General features: G+C 46.9%; 1 protein-coding gene across 1 annotated transcript in view; it reads left to right on the plus strand.

Moving 5' to 3' along the window:
• The window catches only part of LOC147668186 (sialic acid-binding Ig-like lectin 13), a 314,281-nt gene that overhangs the window by 114,640 nt on the left and 176,077 nt on the right, over positions 1 to 23,564 (plus strand). The window contains exon 3 of the mRNA XM_086948718.1: positions 17,853 to 18,248. Within this exon, the coding sequence (XP_086804844.1) occupies positions 17,853 to 18,248 (396 nt within the window). The remainder of the gene's footprint in view (positions 1 to 17,852; positions 18,249 to 23,564) is intronic.

Below are 23,564 nucleotides of genomic sequence, written 5' to 3' on the forward strand. Positions count from 1 at the left end.
AATTGGTTTCTGTTCAACACCTCAGTCATGGCCTTCATGGCTCCACTCAGTGAGCATGCGCAGGCATCGCATCATTTGCAATCTGGTTATGCAAAAGAGGCCCAAATGCGCACTAATAATAAAGTCAAAAGACAGATGTTACTTTCACAAAATAATGGTCTCACTGTATACCACCCATCTCTACTCTAATCCCCTTTACTTATCAATACTTCCCCGCATTGGCATTAGTTAAATAGCTTGTTTCGCTTCAGCTAAGCAGGTTCCATGCATGCAAGTCTTCAAGAGTCCATTTTAGTGCCTTCTGTTCATGCGCAAGAAATTCCCTCCAAGCATTAGCTTGTCGTTCTACGTAGATGCAGTTGATGCATGCCAAGTAAAGATTTCCCAGTTAAAGCAGTTTTAGTCCTTCGTCCATGTTACTCGCATTAATAAACACATAAGCAAGCTTCACTAATCCACTTGTTTGTGTGGTGCGCATTAGTTATTCACAAAACACAGTTAATAATTTGTTAGTAAGTTAAAGGAGAGGATCGCTTTCAAGCAAGTCTCTTTCTCACGAGTCCTTGCTCCAACAGGCTTCTAGTTGTGGCCAAACAGGGTACTCCTGAATAAACACTTATAAAAAGAGCCATAACCCTTTGGCTGGCTGGTTTTTACCTGAACTCGCCTTGGAAAAAAAATTATGTAAAAGACTAGAAAGAACTTGGGGAGGCACAATCAGTAGCACGACAAATTAAATTACAAACAGGCTCTGAATTCACATCATAAAAATGTAGAACTTGCTTGTAGCAACATTCCTTCTAAATTATCATTGAAGCAAAAAACTGTTCCCAAGAGATTTTTAGAATTGCTTCACACTTCACTGATCCCAGCTTATATGCCCCACATTGCAAAGTTATTAAGAACGTATGTCTCAGACTGAATGATTTTTAACGACAAAATTGTGAGGATTTAGTCAAATCTATTGACATCTAAAGCAGCTGACACAATGACACAAGCCCATGGCCCTGCGGTGTCATCCTTGGATGCAAACTGACACAAAACATCGCCCCTTCTACGGAAATTTAGAGAGGCTGCTTTTTAAACTGTAAATCTAGATCTCCCCTTGACCTGCATCCTCCTCACATTCTGATTCAGACTGTAGATTCCATCTGCCCCGTCAATCAGTGAAGTCAGGGATTGGGCCTAAATATTGGAAAAGGGCTAATGTCATACCCTGTCTAACAAATACCAATGCTGATGCTGTGATTCTCCCAAACTTTAGACCAGTTTCCCAACTTCCAGCTGTCTCAAAATTCCTTGAAAAAATAGTTAACACACAACTCCCAGAGATTTTAGAGACTTTAAATGTCCTGCACCCTTCTGAAACTAGTTTTAGAGCACACTAAAATAAAGAACCAGCTCTGCTGGATATTTCAGAATCGTTCAATTGGAACCTTGACTGTGGTCACAATGTTGCTTTGATTCTGCTGGACTTCTAGGCTGCTTTTGGATACTGTCTTACATGATATTTTCCTCCTACGTCTTTCATCAATTGGGGTAACCGCAGCAGTTTTGAGGTTGTTTAGTTCTGTTCTAAAGTTCAGAGAAGAGGCAGTTGCAGTGAAGCTACACTAGTCTGATATAAAGATACTAAAGTGTGGAGTGCCGCAGGGATCTGCATTGAGTCCCAGTCATTTTAACATTTATAAGTCCCCCATTGCTCCTTAGTGGAATCCTAAAACCTCAAGGTGACCTCATATGCTTATGACACTCAGTTATTCCTTTCTTACAAGTTTGAGTCTGCTGCAGTCAAGGAGACCTTTTCACAATCTATAATGGCAGGTGTGAGATGGTTAGGAGACAATAATATTCGAGGTAATCCAAACAAGACAGACATCTTGTTATTTGCCTTCAACACAACAATAGTAGGATGGTCTAGCTGCTGGACAAGTGAATGTCTGCCCCAAGTCCCCCACAGAAGTGGCAAGGAATCAGGGTGTTATTCTACAGGCATCTTTCTTTTAAAGCCCAGCTTTCTTCTATAGTGAAATCCTGTTTCAAAAATGCTAAAAAAAAAAATCCTATACCTTCTCCTTTAGGAAGCTCAGAAAGCAGTGGTCCAAGCAATGATTTTGTATGAGTTGGACTACTACAATGCTCTTTACTTGGCCTACTTTAGTATTTAATACACTGGCATCAAGTGGTACAGAAAACCTCAATTGCTTTCTGTGCAGACTCACGAGGTGGGCTCTATTTCTGTTTACCGAAAGCAGCTGCACTGGTTTATGTTGAGCAAAAGAATCACATTCAAAGCTCTGTCAATTGTTAATCAAGATTTCCAGGGTGTGGTACCTAACTATCTTAATGCCAGGATTTGAGAATATTTCCTACTATAGCTTTGTGCTCGGAGACGCTCAGTTGTTAGTGGCCCCACGCTTCAACAAAAAAAGACAGTCAGGCCCCTCCTTCTCGGTATGAGTCGTTTGGATCTGGAATAAACCCCCATCTCAAATCTGAAATATGCCCAATGAGACTTAATTTTGGAAGTTGCTGTAAACCCATCTATTCAACCAATAAAGTGGTGCATTTGACCTATATCTGCGATATCGCCAGGACACTCTTGAGTAGCTGGGCGCTTTACAAATCTAGTCATTCATTCATATAAGGGCCTGTGAATAGAAAGGGGTGGGAGCCCTGCCAGCACAGATCGCCACTTAACATTAAGGTAAATGCAGTTCATGGTAAATGCTTACTTGAATATTTACTGGAGTGTTCCACCAAAGTTGGTGGAGGTTAGGGCTGTAAATATCTAGACATGTGTTTCTGGATATCATCCATTATCAGTAGAGATAAAAACAAATTTAATCTGGGGTTGCTGAGCAGGCTGCCACCCTCCTTTCTGGTCTCAGTACCTCTCACAGGCGAACAGGTGCATCTCCACAAGCTCACTAGCTCAAGGGCTCAAGGGAGTCTTTTCAAACAGAAAGGAGTGGGAGCACACTGCTTCACCTCCCAGCACAGTTTCACCCTTAGCATTATGGTAAATGCCATTCATGGTACATGCTTACTTGAATTTTTACTGGAGTGTTCCACCAAAGTTGGTGCAGGTTAGTGCTGTAAATCTCTAGACATGTGTTTCTGGATATCATTCGTCATCAGAAGAGATAAAAGTTATTTTAATTGTGGTTGCTGAGGAGCTGCCACAATCCTTCCAGGTCTCTGTACCTCTCACATGCGCCCAGGTGCATCTCCACAAGCTTGTAAGCGCAATAGCTCGACTGAGCATTATCAAGCAGAAAGGAGTGGGAGCACACTGATTCACCTCCCAGCACAGTTTGCCAATTAGCATTATGGTAAATGCAATTCATGGTACATGCTTACTTGAATATTTACTAGAGTGTTCCGCCAAAGTTGGTTCAGGTTAGTGCTGTAAATCTCTAGACATGTGTTTCTGGATATCATCTGTCATCAGTAGAGATAAAAACTATTTCAAAAAGGGGGTGGGGTCGCACACCACTCACTCACCAGCGGGATCGCCCCTAAGGACTATGGTCAGTGTAGTCTTGTATTCCGCGATGTATCTTTCTTCGCCATCCCTGGACACGTGTTTCGGGGTATTTACCCCTCATCAGCAGGGAATAGGCCATCTTCTTATCTTCTGGGGTTGCCGGTGGCTGCCAAATATTGCCAGGTCTAGTACCACACGGGCGCGCGGGTGCGGGGTCCCAGGCTCGTCAGCCCGCTTAAATATTTCAAAAAGGGGGTGGGGTCGCACACCACTCACTCACCAGCGGGATCGCCCCTAAGGACTATGGTCAGTGTAGTCTTGTATTCCGCGATGTATCTTTCTTCGCCATCCCTGGACACGTGTTTCGGGGTATTTACCCCTCATCAGCAGGGAATAGGCCATCTTCTTATCTTCTGGGGTTGCCGGTGGCTGCCAAATATTGCCAGGTCTAGTACCACACGGGCGCGCGGGTGCGGGGTCCCAGGCTCGTCAGCCCGCTTAAATATTTCAAAAAGGGGGTGGGGTCGCACACCACTCACTCACCAGCGGCATCGCCCCTAAGGACTATGGTCAGTGTAGTCTTGTATTCCGCGATGTATCTTTCTTCGCCATCCCTGGACACGTGTTTCGGGGTATTTACCCCTCATCAGCAGGGAATAGGCCATCTTCTTATCTTCTGGGGTTGCCGGTGGCTGCCAAATATTGCCAGGTCTAGTACCACACGGGCGCGCGGGTGCGGGGTCCCAGGCTCGTCAGCCCGCTTAAATATTTCAAAAAGGGGGTGGGGTCGCACACCACTCACTCACCAGCGGGATCGCCCCTAAGGACTATGGTCAGTGTAGTCTTGTATTCCGCGATGTATCTTTCTTCGCCATCCCTGGACACGTGTTTCGGGGTATTTACCCCTCATCAGCAGGGAATAGGCCATCTTCTTATCTTCTGGGGTTGCCGGTGGCTGCCAAATATTGCCAGGTCTAGTACCACACGGGCGCGCGGGTGCGGGGTCCCAGGCTCGTCAGCCCGCTTAAATATTTCAAAAAGGGGGTGGGGTCGCACACCACTCACTCACCAGCGGGATCGCCCCTAAGGACTATGGTCAGTGTAGTCTTGTATTCCGCGATGTATCTTTCTTCGCCATCCCTGGACACGTGTTTCGGGGTATTTACCCCTCATCAGCAGGGAATAGGCCATCTTCTTATCTTCTGCGGTTGCCGGTGGCTGCCAAATATTGCCAGGTCTAGTACCACACGGGCGCGCGGGTGCGGGGTCCCAGGCTCGTCAGCCCGCTTAAATATTTCAAAAAGGGGGTGGGGTCGCACACCACTCACTCACCAGCGGGATCGCCCCTAAGGACTATGGTCAGTGTAGTCTTGTATTCCGCGATGTATCTTTCTTCGCCATCCCTGGACACGTGTTTCGGGGTATTTACCCCTCATCAGCAGGGAATAGGCCATCTTCTTATCTTCTGGGGTTGCCGGTGGCTGCCAAATATTGCCAGGTCTAGTACCACACGGGCGCGCGGGTGCGGGGTCCCAGGCTCGTCAGCCCGCTTAAATATTTCAAAAAGGGGGTGGGGTCGCACAGCACTCACTCACCAGCGGGATCGCCCCTAAGGACTATGGTCAGTGTAGTCTTGTATTCCGCGATGTATCTTTCTTCGCCATCCCTGGACACGTGTTTCGGGGTATTTACCCCTCATCAGCAGGGAATAGGCCATCTTCTTATCTTCTGGGGTTGCCGGTGGCTGCCAAATATTGCCAGGTCTAGTACCACACGGGCGCGCGGGTGCGGGGTCCCAGGCTCGTCAGCCCGCTTAAATATTTCAAAAAGGGGGTGGGGTCGCACACCACTCACTCACCAGCGGGATCGCCCCTAAGGACTATGGTCAGTGTAGTCTTGTATTCCGCGCTGTATCTTTCTTCGCCATCCCTGGACACGTGTTTCGGGGTATTTACCCCTCATCAGCAGGGAATAGGCCATCTTCTTATCTTCTGGGGTTGCCGGTGGCTGCCAAATATTGCCAGGTCTAGTACCACACGGGCGCGCGGGTGCGGGGTCCCAGGCTCGTCAGCCCGCTTAAATATTTCAAAAAGGGGGTGGGGTCGCACACCACTCACTCACCAGCGGGATCGCCCCTAAGGACTATGGTCAGTGTAGTCTTGTATTCCGCGATGTATCTTTCTTCGCCATCCCTGGACACGTGTTTCGGGGTATTTACCCCTCATCAGCAGGGAATAGGCCATCTTCTTATCTTCTGGGGTTGCCGGTGGCTGCCAAATATTGCCAGGTCTAGTACCACACGGGCGCGCGGGTGCGGGGTCCCAGGCTCGTCAGCCCGCTTAAATATTTCAAAAAGGGGGTGGGGTCGCACACCACTCACTCACCAGCGGGATCGCCCCTAAGGACTATGGTCAGTGTAGTCTTGTATTCCGCGCTGTATCTTTCTTCGCCATCCCTGGACACGTGTTTCGGGGTATTTACCCCTCATCAGCAGGGAATAGGCCATCTTCTTATCTTCTGGGGTTGCCGGTGGCTGCCAAATATTGCCAGGTCTAGTACCACACGGGCGCGCGTCCTTAGGGGCGATCCCGCTGGTGAGTGAGTGGTGTGCGACCCCACCCCCTTTTGAAATGTTTAAAGCTCCCTCGAGCTGTCGGGCTGACGAGCCTGGGACCCCGCACCTGCGCGCCTGTGTGGTACTAGACCTGGCAATATTTGGCAGCCACCGGCAACCCCGAAGATAAGAAGATGGCCTATTCCCTGCTGATGAGGGGTAAATACCCCGAAACACGTGTCCAGGGATGGCGAAGAAGGATACATCGCGGAATACTTAACTACACTGACCAAAGTCCTTAGGGGCGATCCCGCTGGTGAGTGAGTGGTGTGCGACCCCACCCCCTTTTGAAATGTTTAAAGCTCCCTCGAGCTGTCGGGCTGACGAGCCTGGGACCCCGCACCTGCGCGCCTGTGTGGTACTAGACCTGGCAATATTTGGCAGCCACCGGCAACCCCAGAAGATAAGAAGATGGCCTATTCCCTGCTGATGAGGGGTAAATACCCCGAAACACGTGTCCAGGGATGGTGAAGAAGGATACATCGCGGAATACTTAACTACACTGACCATAGTCCTTAGGGGCAATCCCGCTGGTGAGTGAGTGGTGTGCGACCCCACCCCCTTTTGAAATGTTTAAAGCTCCCTCGAGCTGTCGGGCTGACGAGCCTGGGACCCCGCACCTGCGCGCCTGTGTGGTACTAGACCTGGCAATATTTGGCAGCCACCGGCAACCCCAGAAGATAAGAAGATGGCCTATTCCCTGCTGATGAGGGGTAAATACCCCGAAACACGTGTCCAGGGATGGCGAAGAAGGATACATCGTGGAATACTTAACTACACTGACCATAGTCCTTAGGGGCGATCCCGCTGGTGAGTGAGTGGTGTGCGACCCCACCCCCTTTTGAAATGTTTAAAGCTCCCTCGAGCTGTCGGGCTGACGAGCCTGGGACCCCGCACCTGCGCACCTGTGTGGTACTAGACCTGGCAATATTTGGCAGCCACCGGCAACCCCAGAAGATAAGAAGATGGCCTATTCCCTGCTGATGAGGGGTAAATACCCCGAAACACGTGTCCAGGGATGGCGAAGAAGGATACATCGCGGAATACTTAACTACACTCACCATAGTCCTTAGGGGCGATCCCGCTGGTGAGTGAGTGGTGTGCGACCCCACCCCCTTTTGAAATGTTTAAAGCTCCCTCGAGCTGTCGGGCTGACGAGCCTGGGACCCCGCACCTGCGCGCCTGTGTGGTACTAGACCTGGCAATATTTGGCAGCCACCGGCAACCCCAGAAGATAAGAAGATGGCCTATTCCCTGCTGCTGAGGGGTAAATACCCCGAAACACGTGTCCAGGGATGGCGAAGAAGGATACATCGCGGAATACTTAACTACACTGACCATAGTCCTTAGGGGCGATCCCGCTGGTGAGTGAGTGGTGTGCGACCCCACCCCCTTTTGAAGAGATAAAAACTAATTTAATCTGGGATTGCTGAGCAGGCTGCCACAACCCTTTCAGGTCTCATTACCTCTCACAGGCACACAGGTGCATCTCCACAAGCTCATTAGCTCAAGGGCTAAAGTGAGCCTTTTCAAACAGAAAGGGGTGGGAGCACACTGCTTCACCTCCCAGCACAGTTCGCCCCTTAGCATTATGGTAAATGCAGTTCATGGTACATGCTTACTTGAATATTTACGAAGTGCTCCAACAAAGATGGTGCAGGTTAGTGCTTTAAGTCTCTAGACATGTGTTTCTTGATATCATCTGTCATCAGTAGAGATAAAAAACAAATGTAATCGGGGGTTGCTGAGCAGGGTGCCACAACACTTTCAGGTCTCAATACCTCTTACACGCGCACAGGTGCATCTCCTCAAGCTGTCAGCTCAATTGCTCAAGGGAGCATTTTCAAACAGAAATGGGTGGGAGCACACTGCTTCACCTCCCAACACAGTTGGCCCCTTAGCATAATGGTAAATGCAGTTCATGGTACATGCTTACTTAAATATTTATTGGAGTGTTCTACCAAAGTTGATGGAGACAAGACAGAAATCTTGCTATTTGATTTCAACCCAATAGTAGCGTGGTCTAGCTGCTGGCCAGGTGAGAGTCTACCCAAAGCCCCCTACAGAAGTTGCAAGGAATCAGGGTGTTATTTGACAGGCATCTTTCTATTAAAGCCCAACTTTCTTCATTAGTAAAATCCCGTTTCATAAATGGTAAAAAAGTTCCTATACTTTCTCCTTTAGGAAGCTCAGAAAGCAGTGGTCCAAGCACTGATCCTATACAGATTGGATTTCTACAATGCTCTTTACTTGGCCTTCTGTAGTATTTAATACACTGGCATCAAGTGGTACATAAAACCTCAGTTGCTTTCTGTGCAGACTTTCAAGGCAGACCTTCATTTCTGTTTACCAAAAGCAGATGCACTGGTTGATGTTGAGAAAAGGAATCACATTCAAAGCTCTGTCAATGCATATCACGATTTTCAGGGTGAGGGACCTAAATATCTTAATGCCACAATCTGAGAATATTTTGTCACTATAGCTTTATGCTCGGGAGATGCTCAGCTGTTAGTGGTCCCACACTTTGACAAAAAAAGACAGGAAGGCTCCTCCTTCTCTGTGTGAGTCGCTTGAATCTGGAATCAACTCCCACCTCTTGAAGTTGGTGGTAATTAGCGAACCCTTGAGGCCAAATGTCATTTTTTTGGTGTTTCTTACATTGCATTCAAGGAATCGCAAAATGTGCGATTCCTTAAATGCAAGCAGTTTTGCCCTAATCCATACCTCTAAGCAAAATTGAGATCGCAAACACAGAAATTCTGCGAATTTTGGCATTTGCGATCGCAATTTTGCTTGATACATATGGGCCTAAATCTTTTTAGAGAAACTAATAGTCAATATCCTGTGTTTGTCCACAGGAGAGGTATTAGGAAAAGCAAATTCAAGATTGAAAAATTTCTCAGCAAGCCAATAAGGCACTTCATCCTTATTCGTGGGTGGCTTGCCCATTACCGAATTAGCCATAACAGGACTGATAGTCACACCACCAGGTAACGCTGGATGCGCTGCAGCGCCAGCTGGTTCTGCTTGGACGTTGTGCATCACGTATTGTATAACAGCTCTATGCACGTGTATCAAAGAGGTGTGCAAGACACACAGCTCTCCAATTTGAAGAGTTAAATAACATGGGTTTGGGGTGTACCCCGCCAAAATGGGCCAAGTGGCCCCATCAATTGATAAAGGACCTAAACGGACTGGTTATACTGAGTTGAGTAAGGGCGCCATGAAACCAAATATGGTGTTGTCAATCTGTAAGCGGAACTTCAAAAGCTCTATAAGGCTGATAATTATGAGGAAGGGCCGTGGCGGTGTATTCATGAAACAGACCATCAGTTCCATGTACCGCCGGAAAGGAGACCCAAGAATAAAACACCTCGAAGTGGTAAGCTGGGTTTGCTTTCACCACGAAAATGGTACTCCATATCGAGCCAGATATGTCTGGAGGGCTGCGCAGCTGTGAGGCAGAATATCAACAGCCATCGTGGAAAACAAAGAGTAAGAACCAAAAAGGTGGCAGTGCATAAAGGGTTAAGAATATAGAGAGAAACATTTTTAAAACGTCAAGCTTGGCAGAACCTATAAAAACATCAATATTGGAGGAGATCTTTCCGGAAACCGAAGTCAGGGGATTGTGGACAAGCAGAAGCACTACTCAAGCGGCTTGCGGATAAAAACCAGAACAAACGTTGGCAGCGCCATATTGCATGGATTCTGCACATATACAGAAGTATGCGCAGGAAACCAGGACCTCTGTAGATAGTAGTGGACCAACCTATCACCTCAGTGCCCAAAATCCCCAAAACGCAACATTGAATCAAAGTAAGAAGGTATTTTTCCCTTTCCAGATTCCGAGAGTGGAATTCACAGCTGACCCACCCATTGGAACCGCAAAAGCGCGGGCAGCTGCAACACAGAGGCATTTTGTTGGCTTGATGAGAAAAGGGTGAGACGCACCCCACGCTCCCAGCACATTGTGCACAGTGGTTTGCTGCACTGGCAGCCAGGGGTCCAGTTGAAGGCCCCAGTTTTGCCCTAACATTTGGGAAAGAGGGCATCTAAGCCCCAGTGAAAGGCCAGTTGGCCTGGGGGTCATTTTGATGACCTGGGTAGGGGGCAAGGCTCTACAAGAATTAGGTAATATGTTTATGCCTAATCTGATTGTTGCAAAATGTGATTTATACACCAGGACTATTGCATAATGTGTTTATGCTTGTGATGCCCATGGTATATTGTGTTTATGCCTACTGAGATTGCATAATGTGTTTATGCTTATATTGGTTATGCATACTGTGTCTTATGCCTAATGTGATGCAGACATAATGTGTTTATGTTGCAGGTGATGATGCTAAGTACAGTATTGTACCGGTGTGTTTTACAATTGCTACTTGTGTTTTGTAACGGTTCTGGCAGTGGCCCGATTGGCCCTGTCATGTGTATATAATCTAGTGCCAGTTGGCACAGTGTATATGTGTGTGTTATGATCTAATGTGTTTTGGATTAAAAAACAAAGGCTATTTTTATATAACCTTGTGTGGAGTTTCTTTTGTAGTGTGCCTAGTGTGTTGTGGCTGTGTGTGTGTTGCCCAAACGCTTTACACTTTGCCTCTGATATAAGCCTGACTGCTCGTGCCAAGCTACCAAAGGGGTGAGCAGGGGTTATTTTCAATGTCTAACTCTCTTGCCTAGAATAGAATGGTGGTTTCTACCTGGCTTCGGCGCATGCGCTAGCCAACCAGAAATCCCATTTCTAACATTTGCCCATTACCAAGTTAACCATAACTGTACTGATAGTCACACCAACAGGTCACGCTGGATGCGCTGCAGCTCCTGCTGGTCCCACCTGGACTTTGCGCATCACATATTGTATAACAGATCTATGCAGGCATATCAAAGACGTGTAAGATACAAAGGTCCCCAATTTGAAGAGTTAAATAACGTGGGTCTGGGGTGTACCCAGCCAAAACGGGTCAAGTGGCCCCATCAATGGATAAAGGACCTAAATGGACCAGTGATACTGGATGAGGAAGGGCGCCATTAAACCAAATATGGTGTTGCCAAGCTGTAAGCGGAACTGCATGAGCTCTATAACGGTGATAATTATGAGGAAGGGCCGTGGCATTGTATAAATGAAACAGACCATCTGTTCCATCCACCACTGGAGAGGTGACCCAAGAAAAAAACACCTCAAAGTAGTAAGCTGAGTTCGCTTCCACCACAAATATGAGCTCCACACCCTCAATATGCACTCCATATCGAACTAGATATGTCTGGAGGGCTGCGCAGCTGTGAGGTGGAATATCAACCACCATCACAGGAAACAAAAAGTAACAACTTAAAAGGCGGCAGTGCAATAAAGGTTTAAGAATGTAGAGGGAAACTTTTTGAAACTTCAACCTTGAAAGAATGTATGAAAACATCATTATCGGAGGTTACACCGTCACAGCTGTTTCCGGAAATAGAAGTGAGGAGTTTTTGGACAACCACAAGCACTACTCAAGCGTCTCACAGATAAGAACCAGACCAAACGTTGGTGGCGCCATGTTGCACTGATTCTGCACATATACAGAACTATGCCCACGAAACCAGGACCTCAGTAGATAGTGGTATACCAACCCATCATCTCAGTGCCCAAAATCCCCGAAACCGAATAGCAATAGTGTCTCATTCATTTTCCAACTAACAGCGAAGCTACCAATGATTAGTCAACCCAGAACACAGCACTCCTGACTCTCTCAGGAATCGCGGGAGCAAGACAACTCTTTAGCTCACTCATTAATACTTGTCCACAATAAGAGTATTCAGAGTCACAATATAGTTTAAAATCTTTATTTTAACTAACGCGCTCTATTGTACAGTGCACATGCCCTTACTAGCAGCAAAATGCACAATATTGTCAGCATTATCACAATTCCATAGAATACAAACAGGTATATAATTTCATAAATACAGTGGAAAAGGGCTATAGTGCCTAACCACCCTCCCAGTGCTAAGATATAGTTTATTATAGAAAAGAAGGCCTCTAAGCTTTGTCAGCAGACCCCATACCTCAAGGCCTAGATGAAAGGTTTACATCTCAGGACAAGCACAGCACTTCTCTCTGGAAAGGTCTCTCTCCAAGTGCGTGAACAACATGGTTTGCATGCAGTATTAAAGCACACAACTTTCAGTAGTGCAACTTTGTGTCATGTTACGTCTAGGAGCGAGGAACTGACCAGAATAGAATAACAAGGGGCACTGTTTATCGACATTGTACATCGTTTGCAGACTAAAACTTTAGAGCACAGCAGAGAACCTGAAAATCAGACGGTTCTCACTTGACAAGGACACAAATAAAGTCTTGCAAAATAAAGGCATGTAGTGTCATGCACAAAAGCACCCTCATGGCATCGAAGCCTATGCTAACTTGACAATGTCACCAATGAACCCACCATTGATACTACACTGCCATTTATGTTCCACTTCTACCTTTCAACCATTAATGACCCTTGAATACTATTCCTTTCAGCAAAAACACCAACATCCTACACTAAATAATCTACTGTAGCCTTCTGTAATGTGTAGGAAGATGGTTCTGTATATACTATACCAAAATAAGGTATAGTGTGCACAGAGTCCAGTGAGTTCCCAGGGGTATAGCAGATGCTAAATTAGGCAAGTACTAACAGCTCTCTTTGTGGTAGTGTGGACGAGCAGTTAGGCTTATCCAGAGGGTGTGTTAAGCATTTATTGTATTCACTCAATCAAGACTGATCGCACACACTCAGAGACTGAATCCAGACCAATTAAGTAAGTATTTAGAAGGCATACTTATGTGTTATTTTTAGAACCAAGCAGGACTTTGCACAGGTAATTAAAATATACTCTCAAATGCAAGACTTTACAAGGAACTGCATTTGAGGTTAAATTTGCAATCGTTAAAGGTTGGTATTACTTAAAAAAGTATTTTAAATCACACAGTAAATACTTTTGAAATACATTTGGATTTCTTTTAGATTACATCAACTACTGAGGGTGGTAAGCTTAGATGCCACGCCAGGGATCTCACAATACATGGTAAGTAAGACTTTTTAGGATTTGCAGTGTAGTTGCTTTTTCTTCATACAAAACATTAGTTCAACACAGAACTTTTTAGGAACAAAAATGCATAGCATTGGGTTCTATGGTAGAAAAATAGTTATCGGTTTCACAGGTAAGTAAATGACTTACGAGTGGGAGTTGTAGGGGTTAGAACTAAGGTTCCCTAAGGTCTAGGTTGCCAATCAAATGTGTCCACCAGCGACACTAGGGCGGCCGGTTGCAGAGTGCAGTGCCCCAATGTTAGCCAATGGGGCAATGGGTCAGGGACTGCTTACGAGCAGGCCACGTGGCTGTAGGAGTAAAGCTCCTGGGTTAGATATCAGCACTGCAGGGGCCAAAAATCATCAGAGGAGTTACACCACCAGCGGAACATGAGTAAGCATGAGCGAATTTTGCGGATCTCGCGTTCGCGAATTTTGCGGATTTGCGGATTCGCAATCCGCAAAATCCGCGAATTCCCGCGAATTTGCGGATTTTTTTTTTTTTTGTGTTCGCCCGTGTTTCTGCCAGTTCGCGAGGGTTTTTACAATTTCGCAATTTGCGAACTTACCTGTCGGGTCGCAAGTTTTGCGAACTTGTTGTTTCTACGTGTCCAGCCTGTTTGGGACACTCTTCTTCATCACTGCCACTATCTGTCACCACTGCCACTCTCTGACTACTCATGCCACCCTCTGGCCCACCCATGCCACCCTCTGTTTCATCACCACACCCTCTGGTTGTCCAGTGTACATTATTTTCGGCAAAGCAAAGCACACCTTCCCTGCCTCAAGTGACCTGAATTAATTTGGGGCTGATTAATGTGTCACAGAATATTTTTTTAGCTGGCACCTGCTTCCTTAGTGCGCCCTGATTAGTGATCTTTTGCACTTGCTAAGTGCTTTCATTGTTGCAAAATTAGTTACAACACCTGCCCTGCCCCAACTGACAATAATGAATTAGGGGCTGATTAATGGATTTTAACTTCCAGCCTGGCTCCTGCTTGTCTCCCTTAGCTGTAATTCAGGACCTTTGTGGCATATGTGTAACTATTCTGAGGTTCAGAGCAGGGTCACATAATAGTTTCAACTGGCAACTGAACTCTGGAGGGGCCCCTCAGGAAGCACTACAGGAAATGGCTACTAATGATGTGCCTGAACTTTTGAACCTGGTAAGTAGTTACTTTCAGTTTTGCTAAGATCGTATTTCGCCAATTTTGCACTTATTCGCGGGGCGCGAACTCACGCGAACAGTGCGAGCAGTGCGAGCAAAATCCGCTGCTCGCGGATTTGCGGATTTTGCGGGAAATTCGCAAATCTCGCGGATTGCGGATTTCCCGAAAATCCGCAAAATCCGCGAGCGGAACGGATTTTCCGCCCATGCCTAAACATGAGCAGTCGGGTGCTGAGTGCCAAGGCAACATTGGTGGCCCTGTCCATTTCAATGAGGATCTCTGGTTCGGTCAAGATGCTGTAGGCTCGGGCAGGGAGGCCTCTTGGAGGTAACACTGGCTTGAGAGGCAAGTTAGGTTCTTGGGAGATGCTGGTACACCATCAACAGGGCCACCCAAAGTCATGGGGCTCAAGGGGCAGGGGTGTCCTTTGACGTCGGGTTCTTCTTACTAGCTCCGGTGGCGGATGGGGGACACTGCTGGTTGAGGCTGCAGGTGACAGCTTGAAGCTTGAAGCTTGAGGAAGCTTGAGGAAGCTTGAGGAAGGTTGATGATCGTAACAAACAATAGAAGGAGTGCCCCCTGAGGACAAAAAATGTCCATGTGGTATAAGGGAAGATACACAAAAAGAGAAAAATGTCTCCTTTTTAAGAAGACCCCTCATTCACCAACCTAGTTGGTGATGTGCTTCATCATTGGGGTCCAGCCTGATCCTCGGGTTGCAATGAATGGTTCTGAATTTAGGCGGAGAAGCGGGCGGCATCGTTTGACGGATCCAGCGCCCTAACCCCAGCTTCCATGAGGCACGACTAAATCGAGTCTCTAGTTTCCTTTCAGTGAATACACAGTGTGGTTTTGCAAGTGGTGGGTACACCTTAGCTTGTGTATACTGCCCAGGTTACTTAGCTAGGTCCTGAAGAAAACCTAGTAATGTCACTGAGAGGTTGAAACATGTAGACCACTATCACTTTTTACTATCACAATGATACCTGAGGTCAATTTAACTAAACACAGTATCTTTCACTAGTTTTTCAATATTGTTCTGCTACTCCATATTAAAGTATTCTAGGGAGTTAAATTAGGACAATTTTTACTTCACTTGTATTCACTCACCTGCACCACTGTTGCGATCATAACCTGCTCCACTTTAATCAGGTGTTGAAGTACACCCGGATAGCATTCGGCTATTCAGATGGGACCCCAATGATGAAGCATATCACCAATTAGGTTTGTGAGTGAAGGGTCTTCTTAAAAAGGAGAAATGTTCTCTTTTTGTGTATCTTCCCTCATACCACGAGGACATTTTTTGTCCTCAGGGGGTACTCCTTCTAATGTTTGTTAAATATATGATATAAGGGACCAGGAGTGTTCCCTTTTATACCCTTCCTCACTTTTTTTAAGTCATAGGAGGGTTATGATCACCAGATCCCAGGTAATGATCACAGGAGAGCCTCCTTGTGTTGTTGGGACACTCGACCATGGGACTGGGCGTCGGGTACAGATTGGTTCCAGAATCACAGAGCCACATGCATCCACATTCTGAGGATGAGTCTTTGCTTGAGAAAATTAGGTGATCATGGGAGACTGAGTCTGGAAGGTGAGGGCAGGGTAGGTCCTCCGGGCTCTGGGGAGCAACTGGACACGCTGGATTCTTTGCAGTAGGCAAGCCAGTAAGTGTCTTCTTCTTCCTGTGTCAGCACAGCTCTTTGGTCTTTGAGGGTGGCACAATAGGTGCTGCAGCCCTTAGAGGCCTTCCATGGTCACAAGGACCCATGGTACCTTTTTCAAGATGCTTACCTGTGGCCAGAGAAGAGCCAATTGTGGGTAGAAAGGTACAGCTTTGGTAAAGAACACAGGCCCTGGGAACCTGACTGTCAGGGACCTGGGGTACACCAAGTCAAAAGTGCATCATGTGTCAGGCAAAAAGTTGGAGGGGGTAACCATGTAAAAAGGGTCACTTTCCTTCAGCAGACCAACAAACCCTTGCTCTCTGCTCCATAACCACAACAACATTTTCCAAACTGCCTATGACTCCTGGCATCACTAATGGGGGAAACTATGGGTGTACTCGACCCTGATCCTGTAATGAACCTCCTACCCCCCTTTGCCCTTCTGCTTAACCACGTGCCCACCAATCTCCTGCTACTCACTCTCAGTCCTGTCCCCTTACCTGGAGTCCCCCTCCTCCTCCACTCCCTGTGATACATCCAGGGCCTGCCTCTGCAGGCTTGATAAATCTAGCAGCAGGCCCTGGGAATCCAAAGCCCTGCCCACAGTAACCTTGTAACTCGGAGTCTCCATGCGGTCGAGAGGTGTCACGTTACTCTCTGGCTGCTCCCTGTCAACTGGGCTTGATGCACCCAGTGGCACCAAAATTTCCTGTGGCCTACAGGGCATGAAAGCCTCAAAAATGGTAAGTGTTTCTTCATTGCACACATACCTCAATGTGATGTGTACCCTCGTGCCAAATGGGTTATAGCAGTGTTCACAGCCGCTGCGGCCCCCGCACAACAGCCAAAACCCCTTACAGTGGCGCATAGCCACAGAACTGTTCAGTGGTTCCAGAGGAACTCGCAACCCCCGAGCACCTCAGGCAACCTGTTGCCTGTTCCCTCCCAGCACAGCGTGGTAGGGCATTTCAGCCCATGACAGCCCGCCCACCATACTGCCCGAATTCATAATACCTCTCACCCTATTCCAATGGCATTCAAATGGCAAATGGAATTTGTGGGCTGTTGAGGAACAAGCCATGACAGCCTCTGCCATAACACTCGCTGACAACCTCTTCTGCTGCTCGTCCCTGGGATCACCTGCCTGCTGCAGGGCCCCGTCAGCCAGCAAATCTAGCCTGTCTGCATTTCACAGAACCTCAAGGGCCATCATGCAACACAGCAAAGTAACTTTATTTTCTACCCTTTGTTACATTACTCCTTATTAAATCGTGCCTGGCCAGTGCTCCCCACCTATCTTGACCATGGTGCATCTAAAGGAAAATTTGTCATTTAGGTGCAGATAATGTGGCTGAATTTTACAAAATGTTCTTGTGGGAAGACCCCAAAACTCCATAGAGCAATTACAGCTCACTTGTTCGCTATCAGTTTGTGAATTGGGTACCAGCCCATACCACTGATAGACATTACAAGCTGCTACTGTGCGTTGCACCATGATGCAAGGGTGCCTGAGTTGGAGCTAGGCTGCCGAAACGGCACCAGCACAGGGAGAAAAGACAGGAACGTTCTGTATTACTTAAATATGGGGCCCTTTCACTTTGGCGTATGGCAGTGCAGCAAGGTGACCAAAATCCTGTAAATGAGGACTTTAGTTTGTGCTGCATTTTGTCACACAAAAACACAACTTTTGAGAATTGTTTCCTGATTTTTTAAAACATCTTATGAATGTTCACTGTATTAAGACAGCTGAAAAATACATGAATGTCCATATGACTTTAACTTTATGTTTTATAGCTTTTAACTTTAAACCCTTATTCATCTTTGCTGAAGTTCTCTTTCCTCGTGTCTCCGCAGGAGTCCTCTGTGATGATGAAGATATAAATAAATACTATACATTGACCGTTCCCAGCCCCGTCACAGCTCAGGAAGGCCTATGTGTCCTCATTCCCTGCCAGTTCACTATCCAGGAGACAGGGGAGGCAGCAGAGAGTGCCCGCGGATATTGGTTCATTGAGGGTGACGCCATGTCCGACCCATCAGTGGCTTCCAACGATAGAAAGAGAGAGATCCGTGAGGAAACAAGAGGCCGCTTCAAGCTGGTGGGAGATGTACATCAAAGGGATTGTTCCCTGAGGATCGATGATGTCAGCACAAGGGATACTGGCACATACTACTTCCGATATGAGCACAGTAGAAGCTCGAGAATTAAATATAATTATAATATTTATCCACTGCGCGTGACGGTTGTAGGTAAGTTACGTCTCAACTTCTCTCTGTTTGTAAATGGATTTCAGAGTCCAGCCTCGCATACTGCGATGTTATGTCACCTATAGAAGACGGAATTCAGACATTTAAAACGTTGAAAAAGTTAACTGAATATTTTGTGGCTAATGTAAGCCACAGAGAGAGAGGCTGAAACTATAATGTGCTATTGTTTCTAGGTGAAGAGGGAAAGATGAAACACATGGCTGGTGATGGTAGATCTTGTCTTTTAAATGCGGAAAGACAGGAAAAGCACCTCTTACATTTGTTATTACTCACCAAAGAGTCAAATTGTGCTCAGGATATTGGGCTTGGTATGGAGGTTAAATGTAAATGTAAATGAGCTTATATAGCGCACAGCTACCCGCAGTGGGTTTCCCAGCGCTTGCTTGGGGAACCCGTCCTGGTATTCCCCTGTGAGATAACCCCAGCAGGGTATACACAAGGTGAAAGCCAGGCATCCCGCCGCGAGGGGCCGTTGTGGAGATTAAGCAAGCTATTGCCCAGAGTCGCAGAGTGTGAACCCGTGAGTCAAGAAGGCACCGGAGCGAGAATTATCGAGTCCGTGAAATTTTTAGCCCAAGACCCGCCGTGGCGGGGAATTGAACCCTGGTCCAGGGCCGATCTCAGCTTCCGGGTCTGCCCCTCTAACCCCTGAGCCACACTTCTCACACTTCTCTAATGACTATCACCATGGAGTGTAATACAGTCACACATTTTATCGCACAAAAGCACACAAAACACATTTATAGACTGAAGAAGGCACTGTTTATCGAGTTCATTCAGACATGGGCCGTAGTTTAAAAATGGGAGAAAATTCCATTTTGGCGTTTATTCGCCAATAGCGTCTACCAGGAGGAGGGCAGGATCGGCACTAGCTGAGTAAACTAGACAGTTACCATGTTTTCATCTAACGAAGAAGAGGTTCTTACATGCAAAAACGATTTTGTGCTTTTTTTGACAATCATTACATATTTCTGACAAAAACTGTGAACAATGGCTGCAGGGCTAACACCGTACACAGTTTGTGTAAGAAGTCTGTAGTATCCTGCATATTACATTGTAAGGTGTTTTATCAGCACTGCTAAGTCAGTGTCTGAGCTCTGACTCATTAAAATTGATGCCTCGGAATGTTGGGATGAGAGAGGCAGTTGGTCATAGGCTGAGCTGCTGACAGGCAGCTCCTGGTGGGGCTCTGATATACCATCTTAACTACATGATGTCCTGTACCTTACTACTTGTTAACTACTTGAATAAAACATCCTGAATTACATCCTTCCTGAATGCACCTTCATCATTACATATTTTGGCGACGAGGATGGGATGAACCTACACTTTCAAGCTGAACTAAGGTACCTGGAGAACACAGGTAGACCAAGAGATGGTGCAATCTTCAGAAACTACTGTGGCAACTACCACCATTTTCACATTAGGAGGTTTCCACAAGAAAGGAACATTTCAAACAAGGAAGAAACGTTTTCTACAACCTACATAAAGAACAATTACTAGCAAGTAACTTTCATCATAGAAAAGAAAATAAGACATCATGAAACAAGTTAGCATGAAGCACTACCCCTTTAAGCCACACCAGTGGCCTCAACACCGGCCAGCCCCAGCCCCGCCTTACACTTATTGCACTAAGGTGTTATAACTAAACTTTTTATCTTTTTCACACTTTTATGGCAGAACATTCATCCTTACCACCCTGGTGCACACTGTGGCACACATTCCACAAGCCTGATTTTCACAACTATAATCGCCAAGTCTGAATTCATCCTACTGCCTACGCTGTGTGATCTGCTGCACAAGTACGCTACCTATTCTGAACTTCCATTCTGTCTACTATTGATTCCTGTAATTCAACTAATAGTCCACCCTCTTTCTGTTTATCAACATTGTTGGGAAGTAAGTCCTTTCCCATGGAGCTTCAACACAGCGCTGAGGTAACCTGTGTATTGGTGTTTTCTCGTCTTTACACCACCTCTGGGTTTCATCTAGTCTTCGCTTTTCCAGAAATGTATTTTTCTAAGATTGGTTTTGATCATGCCTGTCACTCAGGGCGAGGAGGTGTCTGAATTTCTAACTTGGTAGTGCTAATAACGTTAAGCAGTGGAAGCGTTGCTGGTGAGTCGTAGGTCAGATTACATAAAGTATTCCTGTCACCAAAGGATTTCTGTGAACGACTTTTATGGTGCACCCCACCAAGCTAAAGCATCAGTTTCTCTGCAAGAGTACCTTCATGTCACTGGTCATAGTGCCCACACCACCCCGCATTGCACTTTATACACTTGTATACCAAAGGAAACTCATGAGACATAATTGTGGGAAAGCAGTGCTGCAGGTTTATTTCGGACAAACAGGTAGTTGTTAAGGTGGGTCATCTTACAGGTGATCCAATGCGGCAGCCCCTCGCTAACCCGCATGCGTAAGGAGCCATCTTGCACGGCGAGTCAATGCTCTGACGGTGCAGTAAATTACCATTTCATTATACTCCCGCCCCCCCCTGTCACGGCGGAGCGATGAGGCACACCCCCGGTTGGTTCAGGCCCCCGACTGCCCGAAGGACTAACGGGGCGCCGGCGCTGTTTCCTGGAACCTCCTTTGACTCCAGGTGCTTGGCTCAGGCAGCCTTACTGTGCCAGGCAGAGGTATCTAGACTGTATCCTTCTGCCGCAGAGGTACCCTTACTGTACCCGTCTGCTTCCAGATCACCCTGTGACTCCGCCTGCAACACAAAACATGACCATTAAAAATTCACAACTTTCACCCCGCCGCTCTGCAGCTGGGTCAGGGTCAGGGTGGGATCAGTGCAGAGCCTAAGGGAATCCTGGCGCGGGAAGAGAGGCCGAGCGAAGTTGCCGCGCCACTTTATACTGCAAGGAACGCCCCTTGCCCAGGTGAGCCCTCCCTATTGGTTATTAGCGCAGAGAGGATGGCTCAGGGAGGGATGCCACGCTAAGGGCTCTGCTCGCCCGTCGTGTGGGACTAGGGCGCTGTCCCGCCCATGCTCCTCTGCGTGTCGCGCGGTCAGCGGCAAAGTGCTCACACCGCCAGCGCTCACCCCGCATTGCACTTTATACACTTGTATACCAAAGGAAACTCGTGAGACATAATTGTGGGAAAGCAGTGCTGCAGGTTTATTTCGTACAAACAGGTAGTTGTTAAGGTGGGTCATCCTACAGGCGATCCAATGCGGCAGCCCCTCGCTGACCCGCATGCGTAAGGAGCCATCTTGCACGGCGAGTCAATGCTCTGACGGTGCAGTAAATTACCATTTCATTATACTCCCGCCCCCCCTGTCACGGCGGAGCGATGAGGCACACCCCCGGTTGGTTCAGGCCCCCGACTGCCCGAAGGACTAACGGGGCGCCGACGCTGTTTCCTGGAACCTCCTTCGGCTCCAGGTGCTTGGCTCAGGCACCCTTAATTTGCCAGGCAGAGGTATCTAGACTGTATCCTTCTGCCGCAGAGGTACCCTTACTGTACCCGTCTGCTTCCAGATCACCCTGTAACTCCGCCACAGCTCTGGAGGAGGCTTCCGTCGATGACAGAGCCCCCCACCCACCTAGCTACTTCACATCGCTGTTTCGTACCACTTGTACATCCGGGAGGGATATGTTCACCCCCAGTCCAGACAAGTGTGCCCTGACTTGTAGTGGTACCCCTCAGTTTCTCTTGTAATGGTACCACCCAGACCTCCCTTCAACCAACTTCTGCATTGGTCTGTTGACCATCCTGTGGAATGCTCTATCGCTACCGGTGATCTGGCCCTGCGAGTGCCACCCTCAGACCACGAGTGTGGGACTAGGGCGCTGTCCCGCCCATGCTCCCCTGCGTGTCGCGCGGTCAGCGGCATTTCATATATTTTCATAGGTAATCTTTTCTGTGTGGTGAGTTATGACGGCACTTTCATTCCTATCGTGCCGTTTTGACAGTTTATTTGACAGTGTAAATTAAGTGCGTACTCACTTTTCCTCAAGCTTGCTGCCGCACGCATCTCCTCGTACATTTTCTGTTACGTCAGCCACTTCACTGCGCTAGATCCTACTCAGTGACACAGTTTGGCGTTCTGGCGCGCCGTGAGCCTTCTGGCACAAGAATGCTGTGCAGTCTGCCATTTTCTTTGCTTGACACTGGGGTGGATGCAGTGAGCTTGTTTCAACCATCGGCGTGTGGTTTCTTCTGTTCTCTCCCGATTCTGTGCCATTTGTAAGGCATTCATCCTTTGCCACTTTTAAGGATTGTCAAAACAACATGCCAAGAAGCGACATTCAGGGCTATTTTGTATATTGAAATACAGATTACTTTGAGTCACTTCCTGCCTACCACGGACTTTGAGGTGAGAGGTGCTGTGATCTTTCCACAGTCTGCGCACACACGTCATCTCACCATTCTTGCTTTAAGAGTTTCAAACAATTATAAAATGCTTTGTGTTACATTCCGTTGACATAGGGATCGTTATGCTTTCGCTTATATATTTTGTACTTCTCTTCCTTTTGTCATGTTTTTGCCTTACCCATTGTTCTAATAAAGCTTTTCAAACATAAAAGAGTTTCAAACAATTCTACATCCTTTTCCTATGTGTCGCATGCCACACACTGTGAGGTGCAAGGAGAAGTCAGGCCGCCAACACAAGGCATGCCTCTCATCATGCTTTACATTGGCATTAAAGCACCATGAGCAAAAAAGAAAGGAGTTCTGCAATTATCTTGGCACCACACAACAGTGTTTTCATGCCGCAGTGGCGCACAGTATTGGCAATACTCAAGTTCTGCATCTGCATGTTTAGAGTGGATCATGTGAACTGCCAGTCCACGTTACTGTTACTGTTTGTTGCCCTGCTATTTTACGAACATTAGGGTCTGACAGGACTCTCCACATGACCACCTTTACTTTATGTTTACTTTTGGTAATTTTTTGGTGTTATATACTTACAGATTTTTGTAGCAGTGGATTACTCACATTAATTTTTCCTTACACACTATTTATTCATTGCGCATCCACTATGGATTCATTAAATTTTTACATTTCCCTACAGAGGGATGGGAATGGGTACTAGTCCCATTTACCCATATTCACTTAATGATTCATTTACTTGGAACTCACACATCAATAAAATGCTCCTTGGCCACAAAAGGGTGGGGGGAGTACTACTTAAGGAACAACGTTCCTCCACAAGTAAACCTATAGCCCCAGTCGTGGAGATTAACAAAGCTAGAGGGGTTAGCGCTGCTCTATACGGGGCTTAGCTGTGGGGTACTTGTAACCTGGATGTACTAGTAAAATCGGAGAGGAAATTTTTGA

This window comes from Lissotriton vulgaris, unplaced genomic scaffold (assembly GCF_964263255.1).
Source record: "Lissotriton vulgaris unplaced genomic scaffold, aLisVul1.2 SCAFFOLD_1220, whole genome shotgun sequence".
In the NCBI taxonomy this organism is placed as follows: domain Eukaryota; kingdom Metazoa; phylum Chordata; class Amphibia; order Caudata; family Salamandridae; genus Lissotriton; species Lissotriton vulgaris.